This window comes from Amia ocellicauda, chromosome 13 (assembly GCF_036373705.1).
Source record: "Amia ocellicauda isolate fAmiCal2 chromosome 13, fAmiCal2.hap1, whole genome shotgun sequence".
Taxonomy (NCBI): Eukaryota; Metazoa; Chordata; class Actinopteri; order Amiiformes; family Amiidae; genus Amia; species Amia ocellicauda.
The window spans coordinates 5,530,539-5,552,718 of NC_089862.1; the positions used below are offsets into that span (position 1 = coordinate 5,530,539).

The window sequence follows — 22,180 nt, forward strand, 5'->3', positions numbered from 1 at the left end:
TCAGTAATCCATAAATGTTATATCTAGAAGCACTACTGTGAGATTAATATGTAACACACATTTTAAATATATAACAAATATCCACTGGCATATTTGGCAAAATGGTAACTACTCATTAAGTGTCCCTAATTACTGTGTAATTACAGTGTAATTACGTGCTAGGCATAATAGGCATAATTACACTGGTAGTTACTATGTAAATACACAGTAATTAGGGACTCTAAATGTAAAGTGTTACCCTAGCACAGTAAAAACATCGTAACCCTGCACAATCACAGTGTAAATACAGTGTAAATAGGCATATTTACATGTGTAGTTACCAAGTAATTACAGTGTCAACACACAGTGATTAGGGACACAATGTAAAGTGTTACCAACTAAATATATATTTCTATATACTTTACATTTACAAAAAATGTGTAAAGCATTTACATTATGTCTGTTCCATATTGTGAGGTCTAATATTAAACTCAACTTCCTGAATTCTCTAAAAAGAGTCATCACTATGATTTTGTTATTTCAGTCTTTGCGCTGTAAAATAGGTTGTGTTTGATGAGATTATTATCTGTCACTACACTACTACAATGCTGATTGACACGAAGATTACAGGGGGAGGCAAATCTGCACTGCACAAAGCGAACTTCACACACCTCAGAGAGAACAGGTGAAATGTAACAGTATTAGCATGTGCATTTCAGATTTGAATTCTTAAAGTGTGGTGTCTGTCTATGTGTGTAATGGAACAAGCAGCATGTATGAGAAATTAGAAGCTAATACCTGATGATGTTTTGTATCCATCACAGCGAGTTATTTTGAACACTCCCTTATTTGTAATGGATTACTGAATCATTGTATTCCTTGTGCAGATGGTAGACATCAGCCATCATACATTATATTACCACTGCATGAACATGTAACCTCAGGTTGTTCCCATTTATTGCAGGTATATGGAGATGTCTACAATGTTAAATGTAAAGGCTAATGCAAGAGAGAGGAGTTCCAAATAATGATGATTACAAATACCCCCTGATTCATGGATATTAAAAATAAAAAGTACAGGCATACATAATGAAGACTATATACAAAAACAGAGCAATTATAAGCCAACTGTGAAAAAACAGAAACAGTGTATGTTGTCATACTGCCTGAGGACAAAGCCATCCACTTCAATATATTTACTGTGGTTGAAATGCATGGCTTCATTTTTATTTGCCATTTTGCACATCATTAGATCTAATACAATCGGTTCCAGACCTCCAGGCTTTAAAAGAAAGCACTTTTAATCTTTTTTAAACTGGGAGTCGAACACTGAAACACAGCACAATGTTGTTCCTCTCTCAGCCTGCACCTCTAATGTCCCTACAAAGCTGAGTATACAGCTTCACTCCGTGGAGGGCATATTGCTCGAAGCTTACGTGAAAAGGACCATCTGCATCCAATTACAGAGTTTAAAGGGTCTGCTTGTGCAGCCTTCCCTACATTAACTTGTAAACTGACACCACTGTGAATTAAAATATCAGTGACTGATTTATGTGATTATATATATAAAAAAGGATAATAACATTTAAAGAGATACTTTATTTCTTGTGCATCCTCCCTGGTGGAGCAGCAGCAAAGAAGTAGGTGTCAGTTGTTCACCACAGGGCTGTACAGATCCTCTTTATATGCTAATCTGAGCTGCAGTACTAGGGACTGAACGCTTCTGCGTGCAAAGTGATTCATTCCACTTTGTAACACACTGATGAGTGATAGGACACTTTACCACTGAAGAATCCAAAATGACAAAAACAAACAAACAAGAAAACTGAATACACGAAAAACACAGCAATTGATATAATGTGCTGAAATAAAAACCAAAGAAAAAATTCAGATACAACAGCAATTACAAAAAAGGCATCAGGATTGACTCAACACGATTGAGAGGTTAACTGGCTGGTGCTGGTCCCTTGTGAATATCTAATCTATGCTGAAGGGTTTCTGTTGCCCTTAAGTTGCCCTTGCTCTCAGAAGAAAAAAAAATATCTTAGCTTGACATTAAAATACAATTTGAAAGGCAGACGTCTATTAATTGCGTAAAAGGAACATTAACTGTTTGCTAAACTTGGGTTAGATTGTGTTCCTCTCTGTACCTTTATTATGTGATCAAGTATGAAAGGTTGTAAAGTACATAAAACTATTAAAACCATTACTGTGTTATATTTCAATGTTATTATTATCAGGCAGTTTTTAATATTACATTTAAAACATAAAAAACAAAGACTTCTTAAAAAGTGTCTTATACCATGCTATTGTCTTGTGTCTGATAAACACATTCACTTAATTCAGCAGAGAATGAAAGCATATAGCGCGGTTTATGAAACGCACAAAAAAACATACAATTTTGAGGTGGGCCAGCAGCCGCATGACATCGGCCATGTCAGCCAGGATGAGCAGGCGGGTCACGGCCGAGAGCAGGGCCCGCGCGGCGCGCACCATGGTGCCACGCTTCACAGAGGAGCACGGATCATCGGCAAACTCAGAAGACGCCACCCTCATGCTTTCACCTGCAGAGGAAAGGAAAACAGGTTAGCAGTGCGTTGTAACAGATTATTTGGACTCGATTATTTGGACTATATTATCTGGGTGATGGCTTTATCCAAGGTTGGTCAGCTTTTCGGAATAATCTGGTCAATTACAGAAGGTTTGTCTGGTTGAAGACAGGACCATGAAAATTAAGTGATATTGGATACTAATTTAATTTTCAATCCATCAAGGTCACTCCTACATTTCAACAATATGGTGAATTTTAAGACGAGATGAAAAACAGTGGGTAATAAAGACAGATAATGAATCTCTGTAAGGGCCTTGGAGGTCTACTGCAAGAGAACAAAGTCACTGTCTGAATAACTATGAATGGCTGGAGTTCAGACTGGGTTTGACACAGGACACAATGGTAATATGCCTGGAAGGAGGTTAGGTCAGTGGCAGTGATCTTATAGCACATCCCAAAACTAAAGTGCTCTGCTCAGGAACTGAACAACTCCTGTTCCTGCATATTTATGTAACACTTCCATTGCAACACCTTCCATTTGTGAAGTGGCATGTATGTGTGTATGCCTTTTCAGGGTGAGAGCCATTTTGAAATCATGCTACATATTGGTAGTGTTACATTATAGTAAAAAGACAGCAAACATGCCATTCCTGAACACTTTCTCCTGGAGTTAATGATCTCATACTAAGGGGAATGTTATATGTACTACCGTATTACAACAACTGGATATGTGCTTTGTGATATCACTATTAAGTGTCTTAATAAGGGTATTTTTTTTATGAGCTAATGAAGACTGAAACTTACCCACGGGTGCATGAAGAATTGCTATTACAAAGAAAATGGCATTTAGTCCAGTATTTGAATGCACTAGAGACTGACATTTGAATGAAGCTTGAGTGTCAGTGTTTAAGCAATTAAAGTTTTTCTTTTTTCTTTCTCCCCCCTTAAATTATTAGAATATAAATGGGATTGTAGTTTAATTACCCAAACCGTTAGTGGATGCAGATCATAATGCCTTGACTATAGAGAGCTCTGGAAGTAGAAGCCTTACAAAAGGCGCCCATGCATGTCGGACAGAATAAAGCATTAAATCTGCCACCTGAAGGATGGGGATTTCCTCATTAAAACATTAATAATACACCATCTCCCCAAAGCCCTGGGTATCAGTTGCAAGTGGATGTCAAATAATGAGATGCATAAACAAATCCACATGAATTAGTTATGTATATGTGAGCTTAGCCGATTGGAATTAAATTGTTTTCACTTTCCAGGCATGTTATAAATCCAGGAGTTATCTGGGTGTAGTCCATCACAAGTTTAGTGAGTGGGGGGGAGGTTTTAGATGACGAAATGTGGATTAAATGTCCTTTAGAAAACAGATTGGGATTTTTCAACGCACAGCATGGGGAACGACAAATGAGCAGCTGAAAACTGCACAAGCACGACCGTATTCAACATGCACTGTGAAAAGAGGCATGCAGGAACACACAGGTCTTCATGAACTTTACTGGAGACTTGGATCTACCTCCTTGCCAGTAAACAACACAGTCTAGATGACTTTTTAAAGTTACATTTCCAAGAGTAGATCTTTACCATCTTTTCCGCCACATACTTTATTTGTGGCATTTACACAAACCCGACCAAGTTGTTTGTCATCCAATATTAATAATAACAATCATCATCTAAAAGTAGGAAAAAAATGTAATCTCTCCAGACACTACAACCAACTCTCAAGAAACTAAATAAGTGGAACCCGTCAATGATTTACTTTCCTTCTTTAACAACATGATAAAAGGATCAAAAGTAACCAGTTACATTACACAGGATTAACTGAGAAACCTTTGACTAGTCTTGACTTGAAAGCTTGGCTCTGTGTGGTTTACTGTGATGCCTTCTGCTGTTGTATTAGATCCATTTTGAAAATGTGTTGCACTCCTGAGAACTAAATTCTAAATTAATGGGTCCTGGTGTCAGCCAGTGCAATAGCCTGTCTAGCTGTAGTCTGAAGAATATGCAGTTTACCAGCGACTGACTGAGATGGGGTTCATCCATTACTTCCCGTCTCTTCAAATGTCTAAAGTACACTGTCAGTGCTCTGTTGAAATGTTAAGCTACAATTTGAAAGGTTCTCCCTTTGAATGAAAGATTGTGTTTTAATGGGATGTCCCTGCTTAGTTATAGTGCACCAAGGTTGGTCAAGTCAAACAGCTTTCTGTTTGAGTCAAAGATTCATGACTTCCTTCTCTTGATATTTTATCAAGAGTAATTCTTTCAGTTCTGATGCCTATGCACAATTAAGATCACCTGGCCATCAATAATGGGATAAAACTAGATTGATCATTTGTCATTGAAGAAGGATTCTGGATTGTCTATGCACTTTAGTCATATGGTTTCACTCTTAAAACACAAGGTTTCACGCAATAAATTGCAAAGCGAAAACTGGCAATTTCGCAGCTTGAGTTCACAGCCGTTGTACATTCCAATCTGTTGCTAGTCCATTTCAGATTCTCACAATTGGATATCTTTCAAAAACGTCTATTGAATCTGCATGGTATGGGAAAAAAAAAAAAAAAAAAGTATTTGCATTTGCCAGATACTGAATTGCAAGTAATTATAACATAGCGCACAGAGGAGATTCTAAGTCAGTTCATGTTTAATTCATTCTTTATTTATAAAAAATATGTTCTCATGCCAGGGTGCAATTTTCTCTTTCACTCACACAACTGACATTCATGCACAAAAAAAAAAAAAAGACTAGACAAATAATTACAGGGGAAAACATTCCTCGTAAAATTATTAATCTGAATGTTACATTTTAAGGGCAGTCAGAATTCACATACTTTGCCACTTAGACCTTTTGATAACACTTTGACATTTTCAGTCATCGGGGACTGTGTGAGATTTTAAAGTGTCCAAATACATTAAATTAATTGGTCACTGGCACCCAAACATTTATTTCTGACAGGTTTGATGCCTATAGGCTACCGTACATGAAACTTCATGAGTAAACTCTCAACTGGCCTGTGAATATTAAGTGGATTTTACTTTTCTGTGAATTTTTTTACTTGACCATTATGCATGGCTGTCCATTACTCTAAGATCTGTCATTTCTTCCAGCATTTTCCATGTAAATAAAATGTATACAAATACAACTGAATTAAATCAAAGATATGACTTCAAGAGCAACACTGTCTTCCAGCTCTTCTACCTAGATGGCAGCTTCTACATAACAATGACACTTGGTCTCAAAATCCAAAATCTGCATCAATATATCATTTGATTATTTACAGACAGTGAACTTTGAGACAAGTGCATCTTTTTCCTATAATAATCATTATTGGTTGTTTTACCTTGTTTCTTCTGTGATTTACAGATTTATAGATCTGAGAAACTAAATATGTAAAATATGTAATTTATATTTAGTGAACTTGCCAGTAAACCTTGAGATAATGGTTCAGGTAGAATCTCTGCATTCCGAAGCCATAAAGAAACAGATTGACTCTTTTACTTGTTTAGTGAGGAACCCCTGCTTAGCTGAAAATGACACAATTAGGACTTTAGAAACTAAGTCATCTGAAATTTCTCAGGCTTCAGTGTTAAGCGTATTCAGCATCAAATGTCTATCTAGGATTATCGAACTGTTAATGTTGCATGAAAAGTAATAAACAAGTAGGATCGTTAAATTAAATATGTATGAAGATGGCTAAGATAATGGATATTAGTTTATAAAATTTTGTGGTTTTGACTTTCATTTTTATTCATTTCAAATTACAAACGGATGCAAATTGCTACATTAAACTAGTCAAGTGTGCAATAAACTGTTTGGTATTGAGCTGATATCTGGCATGACCCAATTGTTTTTCAAATATTTTTGAAATGATGATACAAGACTATGTGAATTATAAGCCCAAATATTCACTGAATAGAGAAACACTGTGAGAAACCGCACATTTCAGAGAATTCCAGTTGACTCTTGTTGTTTGATGTTCCAGCAGAAACACAGAGCAGGGCATTTAGTCAAATTGATGTGCTTTTAATCATTAGATGAGTTTGCGCAAAGCGCTGCTGCTGAAGTTAAAAAACAATCTTCTGTGCAGCTGAAGCAGCAGGTAGGATTTCTATAAGGAATGTAAGACAGTCAGCCTGGCAAGTGGAATGCAGCAGAATCTGGGAGATGAAATCAAAGCGAAGGTTAAAGTGCGCTGAGAGACTGAAAATTAAAAGTGCTGAATTACTGCTGGTGAGAGGTTAGTTGTTAAAACATGCTCTTCTCAGCAATTGGAAATGTAACCTCTGCAATGATAACAAAAAGAAGATTAAAATTAAATTAAAAAAGAGGCCACGCACCACATCGACATACAGTGTGCATTATTTCCTTCCCCATTCTGAAAAAAACAATGTCTTTCACCAGAGTTAAATCAATGATAAGTTGCTCTCAAGGTAATAACAACATAAATCAAAAAGGTAAGGATCTAAAGATTAGTTTTGTTTTTTGGGGCTTCTATTTCCTCCCACATTACTCAATCACCTCCCACAAAAGAGAGGCACAACAAACATTCATGGCCACAAAATATGAAAGCTCTCATGTCAGGCCATAATGTATTCTATTGAAAGTTCAAAGACAACAAGACAAATGTGTTTTACCCCATCCCTCAAGCAGTCCAACTTCCAGCTCCTTAAGGGTTGGTGTGGACTATACTTTCATAACAAATCCTACAGATGCTGAATCAGATTTAGTTTCAGTGCCCACAGAAGGCAAAATGCTGAATTTCTTTGTCATCGTCTGCCATACAACTGTATACACTTCCAACATGACTGATTTATGGCAAGCCAAATTATCATTTAGAGATATCTCTAAATCATTTAAAGCTATCTTCAAATATTTAACGATATCTCTAAATCATTTAAAGATATCTGCACATATTTAAAGATATCTGCAAATGAATTAGATATCTGCAAATCATTTCAAGATCTCATTAAAAAGTACATTTAGAGATATCTGCAAATCATTTCAAGATATCTTCAAATAACATCCTGTTCATTTAGAGATATCTGCAAATAACTTCCTGTATGTAGCCCAAGATTATCACTTCCTGTTAACGTGTTCATTTATTTCTATGTAACTGAATAAGGAAACAGGAAGTGATAATCTCAGCCAAAATACAGGAAGTCATTTGAAGATATCTTGAAATGATTTGCAGATATCTCTAAATGAACAGGAAGTCATTTGAAGATATCTCTAAAAGATTTGCAGATATCTTTAAATGATTTAGAGATATCTTCAAATCATTTAAATATATCTGCAAATCATTTAGAGATCTTTAAAAAGCACCTTATTTAGATATCTCTAAATCATTTATAAATATATTTAAATGATTTAGAGATATCTTTAAATATTTGAAGATATCTTTAAATGCATTTAGAGATATCTCTAAATGATAATTTGGCTTGCCATACTGATTTCAGTATTGTAAACATTGAAGCAACCATCATTGTTCAGCTAAAAATTAAGGATTGCAGGGTGCACTTCAGATATTATTTCTCCCCCTGGAGAGCACAATCGAAGCCAGCTGAACATTCTCCACTTGATTGTTCCACTGCCAGCAGCCTGAACACTCAAGGTGACACATGTGGCCATGTGATCATAACAAAACAGAGTAAGCCAAGAGTCGTTGAGTTTTAAGGTGCAGATTTACTTGTTTAAAGTGTTTCAGAGATGGGCAAAGACAATCAACAGTAAATGATGGAGTGACCTGTTCAGGGTTCAGGGGGAAATGTCTCCTTTCCTTGTTTGAAGGCAACACTATACCAATCAGCCATAACATTTTGACCACTGACAGGTGAAGTGAATAACACTGATAATCTCGTTATCATGGCACCTGTCAGTGAGTGGGATATATTAGGCAGAAAGTGAACATTTTGTCCTCAAAGTTGATGTGTTAGAAGCAGGAAAAATGGGCAAGCGTAAGGATCTGAGTGACTTTGACAAGGGCCAAATTGTGATGGCTGGACGACTGGGTCAGAGCATCTCCAAAACTGCAGCTCTTGTGGGGTGTTCCTGGTCTGCAGTGGTCAGTACTTATCAAAAGTGGTCCAAGGAAGGAAAAGCGGTGAACCGGCGACAGGGTCATGGGCGGCCAAGGCTCACTGATGCACGTGGGGAGCGAAGGCTGGCCCATGTGGTCCGATCCAACAGACGAGCTACTGTAGCTCAAATTGCTGAAAACGTTAATGCTGGTTCTTATAGAAAGGTGTCAGAACACACAGTGCATCGCAGTTTGTTGCGTATGGGGCTGCGTAGCCACAGACCAGTCAGGGTGCCCATGCTGACCCCTGTCCACTGCCCAAAGCGTAAATCAGAACAGAGTATCAGAACTGGACCACAGAGCAATGGAAGAAGGTGGCCTGGTCTGATGAATCACGAGTTCAAGGTGTTGACTTGGCCTCCAAATTCCCTAGATCTCAATCCAGTCGAGCATCTGTGGGATGTGCTGGACAAACAAGTCCGATCCATGTAGGCCCCACCTCGCAATTTACAGGACTTAAAGGATCTGCTGCTAACGTCTTGGTGTCAGATACCACAGCACACCTTCAGAGGTCTAGTAGAGTCCATGCCTCGACGGGTCAGGGCTGTTTTGGCGGCAAAAGGGGGACCTACATAATATTAGGCAGGTGGTCATAATGTTATGGCTGATTATGGCTGGTTATGGTGTATTTTGGTTGTGCTAAAGATACCAGATACCAGATAGTCCTTGAAGAACACCTGAGTTAACAGATGAATGCCTTCTGCTAGTAGAAGTGACATAATTGCAGTCACAATTGTTTTGTGCAACTTTGCGGTTGATATCTTCAGTCAAAATGGCTGGTCTCCTTTAATAAGCTGGAGATTATTTTTGCTTTTGCACCTTCTAAGGGGAGAGGAGAACGGTCAACCAGAATGCATGGAAACATGAAGTCAAGTGTAGTCTTTGTATTGTGCTTATATTTTGGACAAGGGCGTCTGCTAAGAAAATAATAATAATAATAATAATAATAATAATAATAATAATAATAATAATAATAATAATAATAGTCTAATTGAAAGATATGAATGTTCAGTTCAAATAGTGTTCAGATTTGGTCACCATGCTACAAAAACTTCTTCCCTGCTGTTGATGCACACAATATATATATATATAAATAAATAAATATATATATATATAAGAACATTTCTGAATTTTGAATTTGAATGAGTTTGCTAGTGTATTTGTCTTGGCATTGTGTAATCTTATATTCTGTATTCGTCATACCGCTCCCCGTGTGGAGATGCCCTGCTTTATTTTTTTATTTTTTCATTTTAGATCTGCCAGTTATAAGCTTTATTAAACAGTTTCAGCAAAGGAACCTTAGGAATATATCACAAGGGAGTGAAAGACTAACTGTTCCCCCTGGGAAGGATACAGCAGAGGCCCTAGGGTGAAGCAAGGGCTGTCCTTGAGAGATGATAGGACAGTACAATAAGGAGGGAATTTAAAAGCTAAACCTAAAAAACTTGAAGCTCCTTAAAAAAAAAATCACAATTTGAAGGAGAAAACAATCCAGCAGTGGGAACAGTTATTTAAAGTGAATATGTGGGAACATACTAAGATTAGCTTTTCTGTGCCACAATATAAAGGTTTTTATGAAAATTAAGATCTTACTCTTCTTGGAGAAATTTCATTTTTAATTCCTTTTGCAATGCAGTCTATAAATGTGTAATGAGCGAATAAACCAGTTGAGAGGTGCACTGAAAGTAGTTTGTAGAAAAGTCAAATAACAGGATTAAAATAAATTGCTGTTAGCTTAGTAAGGGATGTAACGGGCTTGCTGGTGGGAAGCTTTATTCTCAGCGAATTATAACATTCAAGACGCCAGTGACAGTTAGTACATCTACCAACATTGTTTTCAATGAAGATGTGAAAACAAATATGACATCAGCTAACTCATTAGGCTCTCTCTTTGCATGATTATGAATGTATCTTTAATAAATGTGATAGAAACTATCATAAATTAATAAATAAACAGTTACTTAATATACCCTAGGTCTGTAACACTGTATGCCAGATGTACTTAATTAATTAAATATTAAATCTGAAACAGAGTAACTCTAAATCTTCTTAACACATGGGTCTACTGACATTGTTACATAGAGAAAAGTCGTGCATTCACATGCTTATTTAATCTTTGGACATTTTAAAGGAGAGGCAATTGTCTATTAACAAAGATCGATACAATACGTTAAAAGGTAATTAAATCTTGTTGTGACCTTGATAATTGTCTTCAACCATTCTAACAGAATAAGCTGCTCACTTGACTGATTCCATTTTCAATGGCAGGTTAAGAAATTAATAGAATTGATTTTACTGCTGTTCTCGGCAGAGAGTGTGTTCTCATACTTCAGCTCAGTCATAGTGTAATAATGTCTCTAAATTATATTAATGTTATCTAGTGTCTTAACATCCAAATGTGTAATGATAATCAAAATAAGATATTATGCACTTTCGTACACCTTAACATACAACTCACAATTACATGTTATTATCACCTTACCATAATTAAAAGGTCAATATATATAATAGGTTTAATGTCTTAATGTAATCACAAGAATTCAATAAGTTTTAGTATCGTTTGAACCTTCTTCTCTGTATTTGCTTTTGTTGTCTTTTTCTGAGACATGCATTACTTGGCAATTAAGGAAGTACAGGTTATTCTCCTTATTAGAACGTAATCCATTCCTGTAAACCCTTCGGACAGCAAATATTCCTAAATCTAACAGATTATTTATATTAATTTAAATGGAGAACATCCTTTCCCGAAGACCCCAAACTTTCCCCAACACGTCACCCAAAACACTCCCAAACAACCCACAAGTAACAAAAAGTAAAGCATTTCTAATATTTGTTATTTAAAACGCCAATTAACACTATAACCGCAGATATTTTGTACCACATACAACCACTGCACCCACATAATGTGCGGATCCTTTATAAAACAGCTGTGTGACGAAAATGAAAAACAAAGAGTTGGATAGAATGTCATAGTTTAACTTATTAACATCACAAAATATTTTCAGGGCATAAACGCTGCATTTACATTGAAATTAAAGTGTTTATCTTATTTTGTCAAAAAAGTTGTAAAAACAGCATTGAACTGAAATTTTGCATTTTATGTAACGTGAAAGCGCTTTTCTACATTAAAGTGATTTTGTTTTCGGTTGCAGAATACTAAGGTATTAAAATAACGTCTTTGCTGTATCGAATTCCCGTAAATCGAGCATCCGGATGAGGAATGCAGGTAGAGAACCTTGTTTGCGGACATCCTCCACCGCAGCAATCAGCTCCTCCTTCAGGTCCTGGCTCTCTTTGGCAATCTGCTCGCCCTTCTCCAGGAAGTTCTGGGTGGCCTGCTCCACAGAGGCTGCCAGGACATGAGCCTTCTTGGAGCGTCCCTTCTTTTTACTGGACGGGCCTTTATTACTAGTGTTCACCAACGTGGTCACCTGCCACAGAAGACACAAAAACAAAGCCCATAAGTCACTGCTGTGAAAAGAAGGAGCATTTACTTACACATATGTCTCATTTTAATTTTTCCTGGATGTTTTGGGCAGTTTTACTGAAAGTAGAGGTCTCTTACTGTAGCAATGTGTTTAACACAAACATCATATGATTTCCCAGTTGACACTTTTTAGGATTTTAAATTACAGTAGTTTGATGTGTATAAAATATGGTCACAATATAGACATTCAACTACAAAAGTAAGAAACAGAAAAAGCAATGGATGATAATGCATACATTCTCAAAAGAAAAAATGCAACTGAGGACATTTTAGCTTGCTATTTTACTTGATCACAATTAAAATTGTACATGTTCTAGAGTCCTTCTGGAAGTGAAAATGTCTTCTAATTATTATAACTATTATTATTACTATTAATCCTCCTTAAAGCACGAATCAATCTGAATGTTGTTAATATGCATTTCCTGGATGGCAACACAGTTATACAATTTTGTCACCTATAGTAAACAAACGTCTGTTCATGGAGTGAGAAATTAAAAATGTATGAGTCCGAGAGTATTAAGGGATTTCACTTGTTAAAAATAATTTGTCTCAAGTTAGACCATTTTGCTAAACCTACAGTCTTAAATTGAGGACATGATTCTGCTAGTGCCCTGAGGACTGTCATGGGAGGGCTACAGTGCATCACTTCTCTCGCTATGTGATGCAGTTTTGGAATTGTAAGTTTTAAATGCTCTATATTAATAACTGACAGATTGTACACAATTAGTGCCCTAAACAATACATTAAATTACCTGCATCCCACTCACTGGTATTCCCAAGCTTAAATACTAAAATACTAAAAAAAACTAACTAACTACATTTTGCCTGAGAAGATACAAAGTCCTTTTTTTGTCATGCCACTGTCTATACACAATAGCTTTAGGAAGGAAATGAAAATGAAGTAATGTATCTAACAGAGCAAAAGCGGATTATCACTACAATACCAGTACATTTCTCCATCTTTCTTATTTGAGTGTTTTTATTTGAGGAGTATCATACCTCTATGAGCACCATTTAGTTAACTTTTGTATACCATAAAAAGTCAGAAAGCCTGACTGGCATTTTGAGGTGTAATGTAGGAGACACACCTTCTAGCAACGTTATTATTGCCTGATTACTATTTTACATTAATAATTCAATCTTACAGTGGAAAACAGCTTCCTCACAAAATAAATCAAAATATATACATACACACATGCATACATATATACATACATATATATGATCAATGCATACTACTGGTAGTAACATATGGCTGTGAAGCCTGAGCAAAAGTGGTACAGAAACTCCAGACTTTGAATTCTTGGAATAGAGAAATACATGAATGGATCCAAGAACAAACAGAAACATCTGATCATTGAAAGAGTGAAAATGTTACAATGGCAATGCGATGGAAACATTTTGAGAAGAACACATCAAAGATGGACAAATGGATCCCAAGAGATAAAAAACACCTAAGACCACATGGGAGGATGAAAAACTTTGCAGCTGTGACATGGAAAAGAGAAGCAAGTGGAAACATCTTGGGGAATCCCTTCATCTGCCAGTGGATCAATATGGGCTGATGGTGATGATGATGATGATGATATTTTGGTAAAAAGGACATAATCATACATTATGATTATGTATAAAATATATTCCATCCACCAAATCAGAGCGTTTCAGATCCTTTTGATGCTTATGTATGCTAAACAGGCACTGGAGAACAGAGCTATCCCAGTTACTGTTTACTGGAGCATTAGAAATTACTTTACATCACATGATAATAAATAGAATTTCCTCACAAATTAGAGCAACAGTGTAAATATTTAGAACAATTATAACAGAAAAAGCATCCTCATCATAATGCAGAATACATTTTACTCATTGTGTTCTTTATGTCATCAGCCAAATCAAATGTTAATTTCCTGATAGGGATTAAATAACACAAAATGAAAATGCCTACCAACTTAAATATAAATACATACATACATAACTACATACAGGGGTAGACTGGAACCAAAAGCCACACGAGCCCCCTCATACCCAACCCACAAACACCCCCTCCACCCCCACTGGCCTCCTCCCAACATGAACACCGCCACCCCAAATATTATACACAGGGGTAATCCCACTAACACCAACCTGGGAGTATACAACAGATTTCTCCACTTTTAATTTGACTGTTGATAAATAGTACTCCTTTTTTGACCAGCACTTTTAGAACATATTTAAGACAAATATTACAAGAACTGGAGATACTACGCATCACTATAGGTGTGCTTCCTTTGCCTTGCCTCCCTGTTGTGCCGTCTGTCCTTGCATCTTCTCTGCTGTCCCTCTGCCTGTCTGTGTTTCTCCTTGTTGCCACTCCGTCTGTCGGTACCACTCTATCTGTTTATGTTTTTCGTGTTCTCCTCCGTGTCAATCTGTCCATCTGCCTGTTGGTCTGTGCTTCTTCTTGTCCTGCTCTGCTGGCACTTTGTCTGTCTGTTTAGCAGCAGTTCACTCTCCTCTGCCACTCTATCAATGACAACATCAATATCTAGAGCCATAAGTATTTATTTTTAATTTGCCATCAGCATAAATGCCTCCAAATGGTCATTGGATAGGGTGCTCCTGAGTGGATTATGAATGTATGAGTGGAGAAGCTCCTCTCACAGGCTACCTGGGTGAAAGTGTGAATGGGAACTTGTAACCCAGGCCTATAACATGGTACGTCTCTCAACAAGTTGTACCAGCGTAGAAGTTGATAACAGCATACAGCACAATATAATGTATCAGTTTTCTCACAGAATGTCAGCCACTTCCGATTTGTGCCGTCATCACACTGAAATACTTTCTTTAAAACAGCATTGCTTTATGCCATGCAAAACAATCAAAAGTTGACTTTTCTGGGCCATTCCTCTCTATTGCTTGTTCCCTTTCCTCAACTTGATGATGGGCCTGGGCATCCTTATCATTTGCTTCACTGTCTATGCTAGGCTTAGCCTCATCCTAGTGGTGAATTAATAAATAAACGAATTAGAAAATTGTAACGCACAGATTAAAAACAGTTCATAAGGATTATGGTTGTCATTTCATACGTGTTCCCCCTAAGTGTTAATTACTAATACATATTCAGCTAACATAATACATCTGTGTACCTCCCTGCGCTCACCTCTGGTAAGTCTAGCATCGCTGGGACCAGTAGACCGGGGGACCACACTGCCTGTGCTGGGCCCTACTTGTGATTGTTGTGAAACACATACAAGACAAAGATCACTAAATAAATGCCTAATACATGACACGGGGCTCGTAATACTTTATTAGAGCCCTATGTTTTGATTGATCATGTCACATGACCAGAATTGTAAGCTTTTTTCATTGGGTTTTCATCAAACTATCCTCTTGATGTGAGATGGTCCAGACAGTTGCTTTCAATTTATTTGTAATTATCTTTTTTTATGCTTAAAATAAAGGTTCAAATCCAGATCTGATCAATAGAATAGAGATCATAATTTAATTGTGAAAATTGTTAGCTGATGAAGGCTTTGATTTGATTTTGCTGTCTGCATTTGGGAATGAGTTGTCTGTGTGTATGAGTATGAGTATGAGTATATGCGTTACCCATTATGGGAGATTGCATTACTGCCTGTCACGTGTTCTCCCCCAAATCCTCCATTGCCTAATTTGTCTATCATTAGACTGGTCACTCGTTTGAATGTAATAAATAAATGTGTAATATGTCTCTAGATTTTGCCTTAATTGAGATATATGCAATACAGAAACAACTAAATTGTGACTTACCCCTTACAAATATGTATTTTTATGCACAACAAACATGTTTTGATCATGTCATTGGATGAAACTATTTATCAATAAATATAAGCACTTATTTATTCAAAAAATGAAAACAACAATAAATATTACCATTTAAATCTACAATAAATACTGTATTAAAACTGAAGTTTATTTTTTGTAACATTATCTGCTAATATATAAACCACACATCTCGACATGAATCAGCCTGTTGGCCACATTCTATGATAAACGCTGTTATTATAAGGAACGTGTGACCTCCCCACTGTTACTGTACAGCCTTTGCAAACCATATAGACATATTAACTTATTAACTAATGCTAGATGTGATCCAGTTTTCTCCCTGGTGACAGGCACCTTTGACTACTGCGCTGTTGTCTGCTACAGCAGTAGCACCTTAACTTAAAGGTTCCAGGAGCATATTGTTTATTTTGTTGTGTTTTTTTTTTATATATCTCTCGCATTTTCGGCCCCACCTTACTGTTTTATCCGATCCACATCCAATGAATGAGAGTGAAATCGGGTCTGATGTGCATTTGACTTTGAATGTAAATTTGTATAACATGAGCTCAGCCTCTTCCTCAGCCAATCAGAAAGCCGGGCTGACCATTGCGCATATCAGCCAAATGCTTGTTATAAGAAATAGTGCAAAGAAATTATATATATATATATATATTTTTTTTTTTTTTTAACTTCGACTGGCCCACCAAACTAAAAAATGGTCTGGCTCATCTGGCATTTGCCAGAATAGCCAGATGGCCAGTCGGCCTATGCATACATAGATACATAAGCAGCAATGACTGAAGTCCTCTCTAATGCATCTGGCAGAAAGCGTATGGATCATTTTGACAATGGCCATGGGTAAATAATATCAGCTCAACAAGGAATAACCTTTCAATTTTGCAGGGAAAAACTTTGTACAAAACAAACTTCAAATGTCACTCCATTTTGTGCAATAGTCATCTACTGCTGTCCCCTCAGATTCTGGAGGGTCTTCATGTTTAACATTCATCAACATTCAACAGAATTGTTTTCCCTGCCTTAAAGGGGCAACCTAATAACACCAGCATGCATGGAAAATTCATTACCTGTCTTTGCATATTAAATGGTATAAACAGAAAATGTAGTCAACAAACATTATCCTTGATCTGGAAAACGAGGAAGCTCAAAGTGCAGTGTAAGCAGTTATTCAAGATATATATACAGTGAGGGAAAAAATATTTGATCCCCTGCTGATTTTGTACGATTGCCCACTGACAAAGAAATGATCAGTCTATAATTTTAATGGTAGGTGTATTTTAACAGTGAGAGACAGAATAACAACCAAAAAATCCTGAAAAACGCATTTCAAAAAAGTTATAAATTGATTTGCATGTTAATGAGGGAAATAAGTATTTGACCCCTTCGACTTAGTACTTGGTGGCAAAACCCTTGTTGGCAATCACAGAGGTCAGACGTTTCTTGTAGTTGGCCACCAGGTTTGCACACATCTCAGGAGGGATTTTGTCCCACTCCTCTTTGCAGATCCTCTCCAAGTCATTAAAGGTTTCGAGGCTGACGTTTGGCAACTCGAACCTTCAGCTCCCTCCACAGATTTTCTATGGGATTAAGGTCTGGAGACTGGCTAGGCCACTCCAGGACCTTAATGTGCTTCTTCTTGAGCCACTCCTTTGTTGCCTTAGCTGTGTCTTTTTGGTCATTGTCATGCTGGATTACCCATCCACGACCCATTTTCAATGCCTTGGCTGAGGGAAGGAGGTTCTCACCCAAGATTTGACGGTACATGGCCCCGTCCATCGTCCCTTTGATGCGATGCAGTTGTCCTGTCCCCTTAGCAGAAAAACACCCCCAAAGCATAATGTTTCCACCTCCATGTTTGACGGTGGGGATGGTGTTCTTGAGGTCATTCCTCCTCCTCCAAACACGGCGATGCCAAAGAGCTCGATTTTGGTCTCATCTGACCACAACACTTTCACCCAGTTCTCCTCTGATTCATTCAGATGTTGTCAAACTTCAGACGGGCCTGTACATGTGCTTTCTTGAGCAGGGGGACCTTGCAGGTGCTGCAGGATTTCAGTCCTTCATGGCGTAGTGTGTTACCAATTGTTTTCTTGGTGACTGTGGTCCCAGCTGCCTTGAGATCATTAACAAGATCCTCCCGTGTAGTTCTGGGCTGATTCCTCAACATTCTCATGATCATTGAAACTCCACGAGGTGAGATCTTGCATGGAGCCCCAGAGCGAGGGAGACTGACAGTTATTTTGTGTTTCTTCCATTTGCGAATAATCCCTTTAAGAGAGTGCTCCTAATCTCAGTTCGTTACCTGTATAAAAGACACCTGGGAGCCAGAAATCTTGCTGATTGATAGGGGATCAAATACTTATTTCCCTCATTAACATGCAAATCAATGTATAACTTTGTTGAAATGCGTTTTTCTGGATTTTTTTGTTGTTATTCTGTCTCTCACTGCTAAAATACACCTACCATTAAAATTATAGACTGATCATTTCTTTGTCAGTGGGCAAACGTACAAAATCAGCAGGGGATCAAATAATTTTTTCCCTCACTGTACAACATACAGAAGAATATGAACAATTAAAGAAATAAACTGCCATCTCTATGATTCCACTCAAAAAACAATCTAATAGAAATAGCAAATAAAAACCATGTGAGCTTGCTGTCAGAATTGATCTGTATTCCAGCCACATACCATGCCATTGAATGTCTACACCCCCTTTCAATTTACCATTCACCATTTGCTACCTTATAGCCTGGAATTAAAATTAAGTAAAATAGTTTTGTTTTAGTTTTTCTTGTATGCACATCCTACCCACAACTTCCAAGTGGAAAAAAAAAATCTAGAAATGTGTAGAACAGTAATTAAAAATAGAAACTGAGATAGCATGGTTGGATAAGTGTCAACCGCCCTTGTAATAGCAATCCCAATTTAGCTCAGGTGAAACCAATCACCTTCAAAATCACACACCAAGTTAAGTGGCCTCCACCTGTGTTAAACTGCAGAGATTGACATGATTTCAGGATAAATTCAGCAGTTCCTGTTCCCACTGCTGGGTAGTGCATTTCAAAGCAAAGACTCAATCATGAGCACCAAGGAGCTTTAAAATGAACTCGGGGACAAAGTTGTGGAAAGGCACAGATATGGGGATGGTTATAAAAATATCAAAGGGCTTGAATATTCCTTGGAGCTCAGTCAAAACAATTATTGGAAAGTGGAATTTGTATGGTATTGGTGGTGGTAGAGGTGGGACCCCCCAACATATAAAGCACTTTGAGTGTCTTAGAAAGTGTCTTTTTCATAATTAAGAATGTCAGTTTAAGGAAAATAGATTATCAGTTATGATCAGTCTATTCCCTGTTCTTTAGATTTCTCTCGTAAAACGATTCCCGTAGGCTCCGTTAGCCTCAATTAACAAATGATTGCTATTCTAGGCATTATTAGGGTTGTCACTCACTAACACTACCCACTCTCTGTGTACACAATTCACTAATCTGTGTGAACAATTCCCTAATTAACATAAGTGTAATGTGCAATCACTATGTATTATTCAGGAAACCACATGTATTGATAATGTTTTCATCCCCCAACTATTTCAGTCCCAATCAAGATCACCCACAGTCCAGTTCAAGAAGAGAGCTAGGGGGAGGGACAATCAATTTATTGAGTGATGAAATGCATTAATAAAGATTCTGAGAAGCACCACCTTCTATACAAGCTGTGAAATAGTGACTATTACAGAGAGACTTCGAGGTAGTCAGAGAGCATCCTGGGTCAGGAGAATGGACTTGTTTACTCACTTCTCTAACAACAGGGAATATTGTGGCATGCTCTTCTTATTCCAACATCTTTAACTAGAAGAAAATACTGTACGGTTTTGGAAGACATTTTGTAAAACAGTCTTAATAATAATAATAATAATAATAATAATAATAATAATAATAATACATAGCAATTCAAACCAGTTCTTGTCATTCACAATTCTTAAACATTGTCCCAGTATTGACCAATAAATCAATTTATTTTGTTGACTTGTGTAGATAGATGTATAGATACAAATATGTTATGTAATCTTTCAAAATAATAATCGTATAAAATATTCAATTATATGTGACAGAGCCATGATCACATAGTTGGATAGAGTATCCAAAATAAATACTAGGAATGCAGCATCTATTTTGAAAGTACATGAAGCCATGAAAAAAGGTTGTACTTATCTATTATATACATAAAACGACTGTGTCAGCTTCTGAACCCACTGATGTGCAACTGCTAAGCATAGAAATATGCAAGTCATAAAACAGGGAAAACTAATGTAATTTACCGGACGTTAAAATGGAATTCAATGTAGCGCATCCCAGTGGAAGGGAAGATTAATTTGCACTTGCATCTGGAGAATAGGACAGCCCAGCTGGCAGCTGTGATCGTCTGCAAAACACAACACGCTGCTGCCAGGACAAAACACTGCTTATGTCCAGTTCCTTTGCTAGCAGTGTATGAATACACTACAGATTACACTACAACATTTAGCATCAATCCTGTCTCGGCGGGAGCCGTTCTGACATTGATTTGGGTTTCATTTTCAACAGGGCTGATATGTATTTAAATGGCAGTAATAGGTTTAGTAATCCACATCCAATGCTTGATAAATGCTCCATCATAGAAGCCTGTTATGGTCTTCTTCTTAACCACATATGGAATATATACATTATATATGAATATATGATGTGATAAATGCAAGCTATATTTCACATGTTGTGTTAACATCAAAGTGGCCACTATTGTACATAAAGTTAAACAACTTTCATACACATATTATAAGACAGGAATCAGCCTATACTTGTTATGGTTGATATTATATGAAACAGACATAATTGTACTAATATCCATACATGATATGTATATGTGTTTATATCAAACACTCTGTAGTGGGATGACCTCCTGAAATGATAATCAGGGATCACTGATCACTGATAAATTATGAGCTAGTTCAAGTCAAAGTCATTGCATCACAAAAGGTGATGAAAAAGCTTGCCTGGTACTACATGAAAAGAAAGACCCGCAAACCATCCATGTATCAAAACAAGCCTCCTTTGCATCTAATGCCAGTCAGTTTCCAGGTTTCCTTTCCTTCCTTTCAGTGGTTAGCCTGATATATTCATTAGCCTGCATTTCATCGATCAAATCAATGTCAGTATTATGTTTGGCTAGCTAAGCTCTTCTGATTTTTTCAGAAGCTCTCTGTGCTTTTCATTGATCAGCCAATCAATGAATAATCCATAATACACCCATTTCATAGTAAGGCAACCTCATTGTCTTTTTTTGGTTAGAAGAAGCAGAGGATGGGCTTCCATAGTTCAAGAGGAATACTATATTCATGCACAATGCTGTGGTTTCCTCTGCTATATGTTCAAGACTCTTTGCTATACCATATTTCTCCAGCAGGCCATGCTATCAGCCCTACTGTCCATGATCTGTACAGTGAGAAGCGTATCTGCATCTAGATGAAAATATGGCACCCACTTATTTTCTCATGAAAGCAGGGGGATATTGATTTTGTATAAATGTACATCTCTCACACTGAAATATACAGGCCATTACCATAGAAGTCTGCATCTGTGTCAGTTGGGCTTATTCCAGGCACATTTTCACTAACAAAGGTTGCCATGTTTATGAAAATGTATCCACAGTTTTCAAGGATTTTTGTTTAAATATATTTGGTAGTAAAGAAATACATATGAATGCTGATGTATAGTTTGAGGTCTTTCTTCTTTATTATTGAATTGGCAAATGTGCCTCAATCTCAATGATTTCAAATCCAATATTTGAATACATCAAATAAATGCAATGAATCAATAAAATGAATGAATCCATGAAAAACTTGTTGTTCTTCAGACTTCAGTAAATGTTGGAATTTAATATTTAAATCTTAATCAAATTGAAAGTAAATGGACCAGAACATTATTATCTTTATTCTCGTCTAAGTTTTCAACTTTCTTCATTTACTTTAACCTCTCTGGAAATACATCTTAGTCTGTATTTTTCTCCCATAAATCATTGGCAAATCTGAAATTGAGAATAAAAAAAAAAAAAAAAAGACTTTCATCTCATTCATTTTCCCAGACAAAGTAGAAAAACAGACAGCACATTCCACAGAGTCATTGTATGCTCTCTGTTCATGCTTCAATGCAATGAATTCAATTTATGTTTAAGTGTTTCTCTCTTTCATAAGCTTCCCTCCATGTTCCCAAGATGATGCTATCGTAAGTCAGAGATAAATG

General features: G+C 36.9%; 1 protein-coding gene across 1 annotated transcript in view; it reads right to left on the reverse strand.

The window, feature by feature from the left end:
• Window positions 1-22,180, reverse strand: part of ctnna2 (catenin (cadherin-associated protein), alpha 2) — a 467,074-nt gene that overhangs the window by 355,511 nt on the left and 89,383 nt on the right. Inside the window, exons 3-4 of the mRNA XM_066719775.1 lie at window positions 11,852-12,047; window positions 2,377-2,543 (exon numbers count right to left, since the gene is read on the reverse strand). Coding sequence (XP_066575872.1) covers window positions 2,377-2,543; window positions 11,852-12,047 — 363 coding nt within the window. The remainder of the gene's footprint in view (window positions 1-2,376; window positions 2,544-11,851; window positions 12,048-22,180) is intronic.